Source organism: Sphaeroforma arctica (genome assembly GCF_001186125.1).
Source record: "Sphaeroforma arctica JP610 unplaced genomic scaffold supercont1.737, whole genome shotgun sequence".
NCBI classification, from domain to species: domain Eukaryota; class Ichthyosporea; order Ichthyophonida; genus Sphaeroforma; species Sphaeroforma arctica.
The window spans coordinates 1-10,091 of record NW_014039821.1 but is presented as its reverse complement, the minus strand read 5'-3'; the positions used below and the strand labels follow the sequence as shown (position 1 = coordinate 10,091).

The 10,091-nt window shown below is 42.0% G+C and overlaps 2 protein-coding genes and 4 non-coding genes across 6 annotated transcripts; 2 read left to right on the top strand and 4 right to left on the bottom strand.

The window, feature by feature from the left end:
- Positions 1 to 258: 258 nt before the first annotated feature.
- On the bottom strand, positions 259 to 331 carry SARC_30184. Its single transcript has one exon. It is a non-coding gene; the product is annotated as a tRNA-Ala (tRNA).
- A 1,254-nt stretch (positions 332 to 1,585) lies between these two features.
- SARC_30183 lies at positions 1,586 to 1,657 on the top strand. Its single transcript has one exon. It is a non-coding gene; the product is annotated as a tRNA-Thr (tRNA).
- Positions 1,658 to 1,848: 191 nt separating this feature from the next.
- Positions 1,849 to 1,922, bottom strand: SARC_30182. Its single transcript has one exon. It is a non-coding gene; the product is annotated as a tRNA-Asn (tRNA).
- Positions 1,923 to 3,227: 1,305 nt separating this feature from the next.
- On the bottom strand, positions 3,228 to 3,301 carry SARC_30181. Its single transcript has one exon. It is a non-coding gene; the product is annotated as a tRNA-Asn (tRNA).
- A 1,718-nt stretch (positions 3,302 to 5,019) lies between these two features.
- SARC_08314 (hypothetical protein) lies at positions 5,020 to 8,724 on the bottom strand. The gene is made up of 5 exons (XM_014297718.1): positions 8,337 to 8,724; positions 7,999 to 8,164; positions 6,254 to 6,455; positions 5,606 to 5,820; positions 5,020 to 5,243 (listed from the first exon to the last, which is right to left on the bottom strand). The coding sequence occupies exons 1-5, from the start codon at positions 8,550 to 8,552 to the stop codon at positions 5,062 to 5,064; spliced, it is 981 nt and encodes a 326-aa protein (XP_014153193.1). The 5' UTR covers positions 8,553 to 8,724; the 3' UTR covers positions 5,020 to 5,061.
- Positions 8,725 to 9,579: 855 nt separating this feature from the next.
- SARC_08313 (hypothetical protein) lies at positions 9,580 to 9,819 on the top strand (the record flags this gene model as incomplete). The annotated part of the gene is made up of 1 exon (XM_014297717.1): positions 9,580 to 9,819. A coding segment is annotated over one exon (240 nt), but the record flags the coding sequence as incomplete, so codon positions are not given.
- Positions 9,820 to 10,091: the final 272 nt, after the last annotated feature.

Here is a 10,091-nt window from a genome sequence, read left to right as displayed (position 1 = left end):
TGTTTGTTGTACTGCTGCATGAGTTGCTGATCCATGTCCAGACGTCAGCACCAGTGTCACTGGCGTATGTGCTTGGTGTTACGTGTTGGGCACGCACGGAGCGGTAAGTGCTCTGTACTCACTCATACTGTATTTATATGTATCAGGTGTGTGCCCAAAACCATAAAATCACGCCTTTGAACTCTCACATAGCTATCAAATTTCCAATTATGCAGAATGTATTCGTAATAAAAATCCATGAGGAAAATAAATAAATATTGGAGAATGAGGGAATCGAACCCCCGACTTCGTGCATGCAAAGCACGCACTCTACCAACTGAGTTAATTCCCCGATGCATATTATGATAATTTAAATTATTAATATTTCCTTCCTTAAAATACGAATCGAACAGCCATTACAACTTTTATGTAATTTTTGTGTTCGCGTGCGTGTGTATCTGTAATATTTACTTGAATACTATAGGCGAGTGCGTATAGTATAAAAAAAAACTTGTGTGAACAGGATGTCGATATATGTTATATTTGGATGAAGCGCTCAGGCAGGCTGACAATTATCAATTTTATTCGCGCCCGCCCATTTGGCGAAAGGAGCTTACACTCTGTCAAGCCAACTAGTACATATGTGCAAACCACCTTGCTTCTGCCTTGTCACCTCATTTCTTAATGGTTCGTGGAAAGTGTCTCACTAGCACTTTTTTGTTCTAATGGATATGCCAGCCCGATAAACCCGCATCGTGTGACGTGTAGGTTAACTCTTGTGACAGCGACGTCACAGCCGAGCGAGTTTAATTCACCACCGTTATTAGCATGCTACATGCCATACTATATTCGAGTACCGTTTTTGTACCAAGTAATTGGTATTATTGTTACAGTAAAACTTCTTTTCAATATGTTGCATACATCAGAACGTAAAACATTGTACTTGGGTATTGGTATTTTCTGTAGTAAGAACGTATTTCCGACGTTGGATTTTATTTTCGATTTTATTTATTCATTTTCGATCTACTGCATACTCAATACCGATATTTGAGACTCCCGAAGTGTGTGGTACTAGAATTGCTGTATGCAATTGTAGCCTCGTAGATATCATCAACTATTGGCGGTCAATAGGAGGATGATATACTTTAGTATCGACGGTTGTATCGTACAGAGGAACTAGATAGTAGACACACGTAATAACGATAAATCAACACATTCCATCGATGGACACAAGCTGCCAGCAAAGGTTGTTGTGGTTAAACATGAAAGTCACACAACAGTCGTTAGATAACGAAGGGAGCAAATGCAGTCTGACCAAACTTCCTGATAAAAAACCGTCCAACACTATTTCAGCACCGAAACTATAAAATATCCACCACGGCCTAGCATACCCCCCCGTACTCGAAATGCTGTCCAACAGTGAGAGAAATAACTGTCGTTACCACATCAATAAAACTAAGTGTGGCGACACAACTATAGTAAACACTCATCGGAACACATCGAATGACTAGAACAGACGTATTTATTTTTGCATATATTATGTTTTTTTTCCAATTCGATATCGATATAATATATATATAACTATGTATGTGCAATAAATCGTAAATCCTCTGTGGCAAAGTGGTATCGCGTCACACTCGTAATGTGAAGGTCCATGGTTCAATCCCATGCGGAGGCAGTTTTGTTTATGTGTGTAATTTAGTATATATACTTTGGCAGTTTTGTTTATGTGTGTAATTGTATATATACTTTTCCCAAATTTGTGGTCGGAATGTTCAATACATATTACTGTCAGAAATAATCAGGAAATATATGGGAGTGGATAGAACAAATTAACCACTATAGCAAAATACTCTAGAAAAATATTTGTTGCTACGAAGGGGATCGAACCCTTGGCCTCAAGATTAACAGTCTTGCGCTACTACCAACTGAGCCACGCGGCCGATGACTTGTTGATTGTTTTAGTATAATTAAGTAAATAATTTATATTTTCTATTTAGCCGTTATTCAGTCAAATACTCGGAAGTTTGTAGCATCTATTAGTAGCCTTTTCTTGACCCCAGAGGAATAAAAGTTTAAGCGAGACTACAGCAACACTTGCTCAAGATTGTCTGGAAATACATATATATCGGTTGTTTTACCAATTTCGATAAAAATCACATGCAAATACCTACGCACGGCTCTAACAGCTAGCATAGATTATGTAAATATCAGCACGATAGTACCCTTTACGCCCCGCTGTAAAATCTTAAATTTCACACTAATATTTTCAGGCAATATACGACTATTTAGTTTTCTGACTATTGAATTACAATAGAGAAGCCGAGTGGTAGGGACATGCAGCACTTCGGCTGCTTAGCTAATGGACACACAGGTTATACAAACAATGATCGATCGAATGCTCGCTCCGCCCGACAACAAAGCAAGCGCAATGCAAGTTATACTATAGTTTGAGAGTTTTCAAGTCATACCTTCAAATCCTCTACACCGTATATGTTATCATATGTAAAATTATTATGGTGTTTCAATTAGTCGGAACTGCGATAGATACAGTAGCAATGCGAACAAATCAACGCTAGGTGGTCGGGTACTTTGGATGATTTGGATGTTGTAGGCAAAAGTGTAATGTCGATTTCCCTCTGTGGCCGAGAAACAGCAAAAATAGCTAAATGATCCGATGGAGTTGGGCTCAGAAATAGGGTAGGCACAACATGGGTTCACAAGGGAGTAATATATAAACAATTGGGCTACATTACAGCTAAAAAGTATACTATTTTTGATCGAAGTTTGAAATCAATGTCCCGAAGCCTACTGGTCTCACAGCTTTACGGTGGCAGTTTAATTGCCATTCGCGAATGAATTCAAGTAAAAAACGGGGTAGGCACAAAATGGGTTCACAATGGAGTAGTATATAAACAATTGGGCTACATTACAGCTATAAAGTATACTATTTTCGATCGAAGTTTGAAATCAATGTCCCGAAGCCTACTGGTCTCACAGCTTTACGGTGGCAGCTTAATTGCCATTCGCGAATGAATTCAAGTAAAAAACGTAAAGTTCCTGACAAAGTGGATATATAAGCGGTCATTATCGCAACTTTACAGTTCACCCTCTTTCTCCTAGCATATCAATATCCAAACTACAAGACAAAGCTACTATTTTAAACAAATCTGAGATTCGTCTCGCTTTTCTGAATTCTAACAGGCAATATAGAACAAACTCACAAGTAAAAAAGAAAGAAAATAATATTGCTACGAAGGGGATCGAACCCTTGGCCTCAAGATTAACAGTCTTGCGCTACTACCAACTGAGCCACGCGGCAGATGCTTCATTGTATATAATAAAAATTATAAATGTTTCAATCTATTTCGTACTTGGTTTACTTTTTTATATTGTTTTATGTATACATTTGGGTCACACTTCCCGCGAGTATATGAATATTTATAAAGTAAAACTAATTCCCTCGTGCACATAATGATCAGCAGCTACAAATAAATGATGACAGGAATAAGCATCGTAGTCCAAACAAATTGTTGATGCGCATATATACATAGCATAGATTTATGATACGATGTTCGTTGAAGCCAATCGTTCTCAAATAACCGGGAAGTTAGCATCGGTGCTATTGTACTATTTAGACTCATCTGAGTGCTTCGAACTTACTATGCGTTTTTTCTAAGCGGATGGCGCAAGACTATGTGTCAATTTTAATGAGTATCGGCCTACACACATCACTCCTATCATAATCCACTTGGCGCTAATATTAATGTACAGGAATGGGAAGTTGATATGACTTCAAAAGTAGGTTATCGTCGCTTTAGGCACCAAGGCCCTTGTGAAAAATCCCAACTTGAACCACCCCTAAACCCTGAAACCCTGAAACCCCGAAGGAATGTGGTTGTCGCATCATAGTAGAGGCGCGCATATAGCCCGCGACTTTGATGTATGGGTTCATCATGCAGCTAAGGTGAGCTGAGTTGGGTAATCCACACCCTAATCCAATTGGCAGGCATACATTTGCAAGATTTGGTTTCAGACAGCAATTGGGAATTCCAAAATACGATATAATCATAGGTTGAGCGCAGTACAACCTGAATGGGGATAGACGATTTTTTTTGAAACAGTCTAGCGCTTAACACACTACAAGCAGGATTGCTTCAAATATATTCTGATACTGAAAATATAGACATACGGATGGGTTGAAAGAAAGCAGCACATCGTCCACACCGAATGTGCTGCATTGGACATGACAATTGCAACAGCGAAACCTTAACGTGAACACTTCCAACCATAGACTGATGATCATTGATCTTGATGCACAGACTATCAGGATATAATACCTTCCTTAGTCTATTTTATTCTTCAATTGTCAAAACGCAAAGGATACAACAGAGAAAGTTCGCTATGATTTTCGTTATGTACTTCAAAGGTGATGAAGAAGCGAGTGTGGTAAGATAATTGTGAAAAATTATACGGAATACCTTACACAGCCGCTTGTCAGATTTGTGCATAGAAAGCTTCACAGCAGGAGGCCGCACAATACTTCTATCACTGATTTCGATATCATTTGCATCGTGTCCACTACAGCACGTGCAGAGAAAAGTTGCACAATGCGAAAACGGTGTCACAAACCATAGACAATAGTTATCACTAGATGCAAACGGAACGAGTACTGACCAAATCAAGTGATCCGACAGACCGACGCTATATGATAAGGCAGTCAAGTATTTTTGTTTTTGTACTTAGACATATACAGGCCACATTCTGTTCCAAAACACATTCATTTATGTGACGATCACTGCTGTAAAGATCACTATATGTGCCGATTTCTTTCAATCTATACAGATGCACATTAAAGCATTCAGTGCACACAGCAGCAGCGAAAAGGCAGGTCTGAAGGACTGTTCCATTTACCGCTCCCATGTTGGGTATCATGCACCGCATATGTATCAAGCTGTTGTTGGCCGTCGAACTGTTCGCAAAAGTAACTTCACGGCGGTGACATTTCAAATCCGAAGTCAAAGTCAAGTGGCGGGATCATTGAGAGAAGGAACATGCTTTTTACTAATATTGAAACTATAGTTACATACGGCTACTGTTCGATGGATGGGTGCTACACCGCACCTCATGCTCCAGTTCATATATAGTTTCTCCGGTATCGATATCCACGATATTCTTGAATCGGAATTGCCTCTCACTTTTCGCCGTCTCCAATGTACTGACTTTATCCGAGAATCGTGGATTAATCCAAACCAAATTCAGACCTGAGACACTCAGCAAATAAGAAAATCGGGATTGGAGTATCAGAACTGAGCATAATTGTGGCACAGAGGCAATTTTGAAGGTAGGTATCCCCCCCCCGATACACTTCACTGGCGAGGCAAACCGTGATCCTCTCCTATGCCCTTCACGCACTTATCTTTCAGTGATTCTCCCGCAGGTGCCATTGGCAACATGACATGGGCCTGTTTGGCTGATCTAAGGCAGACTATTCGCTGTCTGAAGGCAGAAGTCATTCTTGACTCGTGCGTTGTTTTCGGGTTCAGTTAACAGCAACCAGACCGCTTTACGACTACAGCTCTGCTGAAGATGCATTTACACAGCCAAAGCATGGACATAGACATACCTTCTACGTTATTGTAGGCCTTTTCATAACCCTCCGGGCCGTTCCCCAAGTATATGGCAATATGATGACCGTCGTAGTCGGGTAGACTATCACTCACTTCGCTGAAGATAAGTGATTGCTGCATTCGCCCGTCCCAGTTGATAGCCACCTGCGTAGCACCGTCGCCCATGGACATCGTTTCTGCGCCGAAGACGTGATTGTAGAAGGCGCCGATTCTACGTACAGTATGCAGATGATTGATATACGTTAGAAGAAAACCATAAGAACCCTAAACTCTAAAACAGTATGGACTTGATTGTTATACGGTAGAACCGTTCACACACACAGAGACTACAATGACATCCTAACGAGTGACGTTCCAAATGTTTAACAACACAATTGGGTTGGAATGGCCGAGGCATGCATCCATAGCCGTGTGGGTGTTGTGCGATGTGTATGTAGTAGCTTATACCATCAGTGGTACAACATCAGGTCTGATGCAGAAAAAACAATGTACGACAATGTCTAATGTCTAATGAATGTAATCTACACACTCCACTAGCCATATGAATGTAATCTACACACTTCACTAGCCATATGAATGTAATCTACACACTCCACTAGCCATACGAATGTATTGCGCATAGGGTACTCATACGTCTCACTTGCCTGTGCGCAGCTCCCTTTGGCACAATAAAATGCACACACTCCAGTCCAATGACTTCCACAGCAGAGGGATTCTTCCCATATAGGCACTTCACTTCATCGGTCTCATCGTCCTTCAGCAGCGACTGCCCCGCAGAGAACTGCGTGCCTCTGCTTTCATATGACACCAAGTCATCGATCACACGGAACTTGAATGTATTACCACCTGATGACAGGGATATGAGGTCATGGCAGTCAGTGACAGTGATGTGCTTGCAGGGGAAGGACGCGTACATGCCACAGCTGTATAGTCCATACATGCCATAGCTGTATAGTCCATACATGCCACAGCTGTATAGTCCATACATGCCACAGCTGTATAGTCCCCCGCTCCTTAGCACATCCTGGGTGGTTGATCACCGGCTCGAGGGGCTAGAACAGGTTGACACAATTTGTAAGCGAAACTGTCGTACACGTCAACACTACTACACGAGGGTACGCAGTGGACAGTCAGCAGGAAGGAATAGCATGCACACAACACAACAACAGACATATACACTACACGAACACTAAACCAACACAACACCAGACATATACACACTAAACTAACACTACACTAACACAACAACAGACATATATACCACACGAACACTAAACCAACACAACAACAGACACATACACACTAAACTAACACTACACTAACACAACAACAGACATATACACTACACGAACGCTAAACCAACACAACAACAGACATATACACACTAAACCAACATTACACTAACACAACAACATATATATACACTACACGAACACTAAACCAACACAACAACAGACATATACACACTAAACTAACATCACACTAACGCAACAACAGACATATGGTACATGAACACCTCCCAATGACAAGCTACAAGGGAAAGAAGTCAACGAGAACTACACCAACACTACACGAACACTAAACTAACACTACACTAACACTACACTAAGACAACAACAGACATATACACTACACGAACACTGAACCAACACAACACCAGACATATACACACTAAACTAAACTAACACTAACACAACAACAGACATATATACCACACGAACACTAAACCAACACAACAACAGACACATACACACTAAACTAACACTACACTAACACAACAACAGACATATACACTACACGAACGCTAAACCAACACAACAACAGATATATACACACTAAACTAACATCACACTAACACAACAACAGACATATGGTACATGAACACCTCCCAATGACAAGCTACAAGGGAAAGAAGTCAACGAGAACTACACCAACACTACACGAACACTAAACTAACACTACACTAACACTACACTAAGACAACAACAGACATATACACTACACGAAAACTAAACCAACACAACACCAGACATATACACACTAAACTAAACTAATACTAACACAACAACAGACATATGGTACATGAACACCTCCCAATGACAGGCTACAAGCGAAAGAAGTCAACGATAACTACACTAACACTACACAAACACTAAACTAACACAATAACAGACATATGGTACATGAACACCTCCCAATGACAAGCTACAAGCGAAAGAAGTCAACGAGTACTACACGAACACTAAACTAACACTACATTTAACAATAGTAACATCAGACCACCACCTATCCCATTAACACAATCTACTCGAAAGACACACTTATTAAACTGCACCTGAATATTAGATAGCATACGCCCTATCACACCTCACACACAACAGTCACACACCAGGGCCTGTGATGACCAGCTCGGCTGTTTGGTCGGCGTGTGTGCCATCCGTTGTCTCAGACTGAAAGTACGGAGTGGACACAAAGCGTTCCTTCAGCTGCTGCATGCTCTTGCTATCCCGCACATACATGCCGAGGTGGCCTCGAACGCGTTGATTGGTGGTCCCCTGGGGGCAGGGCAGGTGCAATAGATGGAGATGATATGTGAAGTTCTGCAGTGGGTTTGAAAACATCTATAACCTCAAGTCAACTGCTTGTACCGAACGGGTATGCCAAAACTACGGGAAAACACAATCGTAGATGGCTGAATGAAAGCATAGGCATACGCCAACGCCATACCTTGGGTAGATGCATCTGGGAGGGGCCCAGATTGAACCACACAGTCCTCTCCCCCAGATGTTCAATGTGCTCCACTCGGCGCACATCAGGTGGTAAGTTCAAGAGCTCGGAATAGAAGCGCAGACTCTCATTTCGGTTCTGTTTGTCTATGTTGATATTAACGTGCTCTAGTAATGCGATGCCAGGGGTATCGGGAGAGGTAGGGGGTTGGCTCATATCGAATGGAGAATGTATTGGTCGCGAGAGGGCTGGGTAGGTAGGTTGGTTGGTTGGTGTGGTATGCTGAGTGACTGATGGTGTAAGCAAGCGGCACGCACTAAGTACTTACGTGTGCGGATTCCTACTAGCGTACGACTGCGGAGTGCAGACACTACTTATTTACTTGCACATATATTGCCACATACATACAACTGTCATACATACATATGTATTGCATGTCGGGCCTAGACTTCTAGAAGGTCTATTTGAACTGTCTTCTGAGATACATGATGACTCATACTTTAGTGGTAGGGTTTACGGTGTTGCAGCTTAGTTTGCAGTTGTTGGAAAATGCATGACCCACATAAGTGTCATCATGGACAAGGTATGTCTGTATTTACATCACTATGTATGTATGTACGTATTGTCGTTGTATTTGAATGTGTAAATATAAAGGTATGTATGTAAAAAGAATGTAGTTCAGCTGTTGCACATACGTATAAGGTATGACTTGCATATAAAAACGGAACAGGTTGCTGTTTGTCACCACGGATCACTAAGGCAGTCTTGCTAACGACACAGGCACGCACAACACACCCACCCACCCACCCACCCACACACTCGCGTCCATCCGTGATGAAGGGTCTGGCAACAGAAGCCCACGATGTGATGCAAAGGTACACCTCAACACACAGCCAAGACCCGCTACAAACTGAAGAAACACGTGCGTGATAGTGTATGACTGTACGTGTGCATTCATATGACAGGAAGGCTGCACGGTGGCGCATAAACCACACAGCAATGGTAAGGCATCTACGTACATATCTAACGCTTACACGCACAACTGCATGCTCTATTCAAGGTCGTGACTGCTTGTAGGTAGGTATATAGTCAAACCCGTAGCTATTATCGTATCAGTAGTTCTATACGTGTCACATGGCACGACAGTCGGTTACTGACAAATAAGCGCAACAGCCGTGTGAAGGTGAGTGCCCCACTCACAGTAGTCAATCCGAATACCTAAAGCAACCTCCACTATTGAAGCATGCCTCAACCCAGGAGAAGGTCACGGCCAAAACCGGTTGCCATAGCAACCCACTCCAGCGCCGATACATATCCGCACACATACACAGGTCTGTGTAGGCTACTAAGACACGCAAAGCACGTGGTAGTGGTAGTAGGCGCGGGTGTGTCGGTCAGCTGTGGCATACCTGATTTCAGGAGTGAGAATGGGCTTTATAACATGGTTGATGGTCTCGATTTGGGCGGCACCCCACTGGACCAGGTAGGTGGGGTAATACATGCACCTGTTTAAGCTCGAATGTACAAATGTATGTGTGTGTATAGTCAGCTATGACGGTGTTTGGGGGATATCGACGTGACATTGAAAAAATGAGTATGTTTATGTATGTATGCATGGATGTGATGGAATGAAAGATGTGCAGGGGTGTAGGGCACGTGCTACTATTATCTTAAATATCTCTTATAATCGCTATATTAGTGTATAAATATTTCGGTGGATAACCATACACACACACACACACACACACACACACA

Excerpts from the sequence above, each read along its gene's own strand:
- SARC_08314 (XM_014297718.1), bottom strand. The coding sequence starts at position 8,552 with ATGAGCCAACCCCCTACCTCTCCCGATACCCCTGGCATCGCATTACTA. Across the intron at positions 6,456-7,998 it reads GCTGGTCATCACAGGCCCTG|GTGGTAATACATTCAAGTTC; the intron begins GTGTGTGACTGT and ends CCCTGTCATCAG. Across the intron at positions 5,821-6,253 it reads CCAAAGGGAGCTGCGCACAG|AATCGGCGCCTTCTACAATC; the intron begins GCAAGTGAGACG and ends TACTGTACGTAG.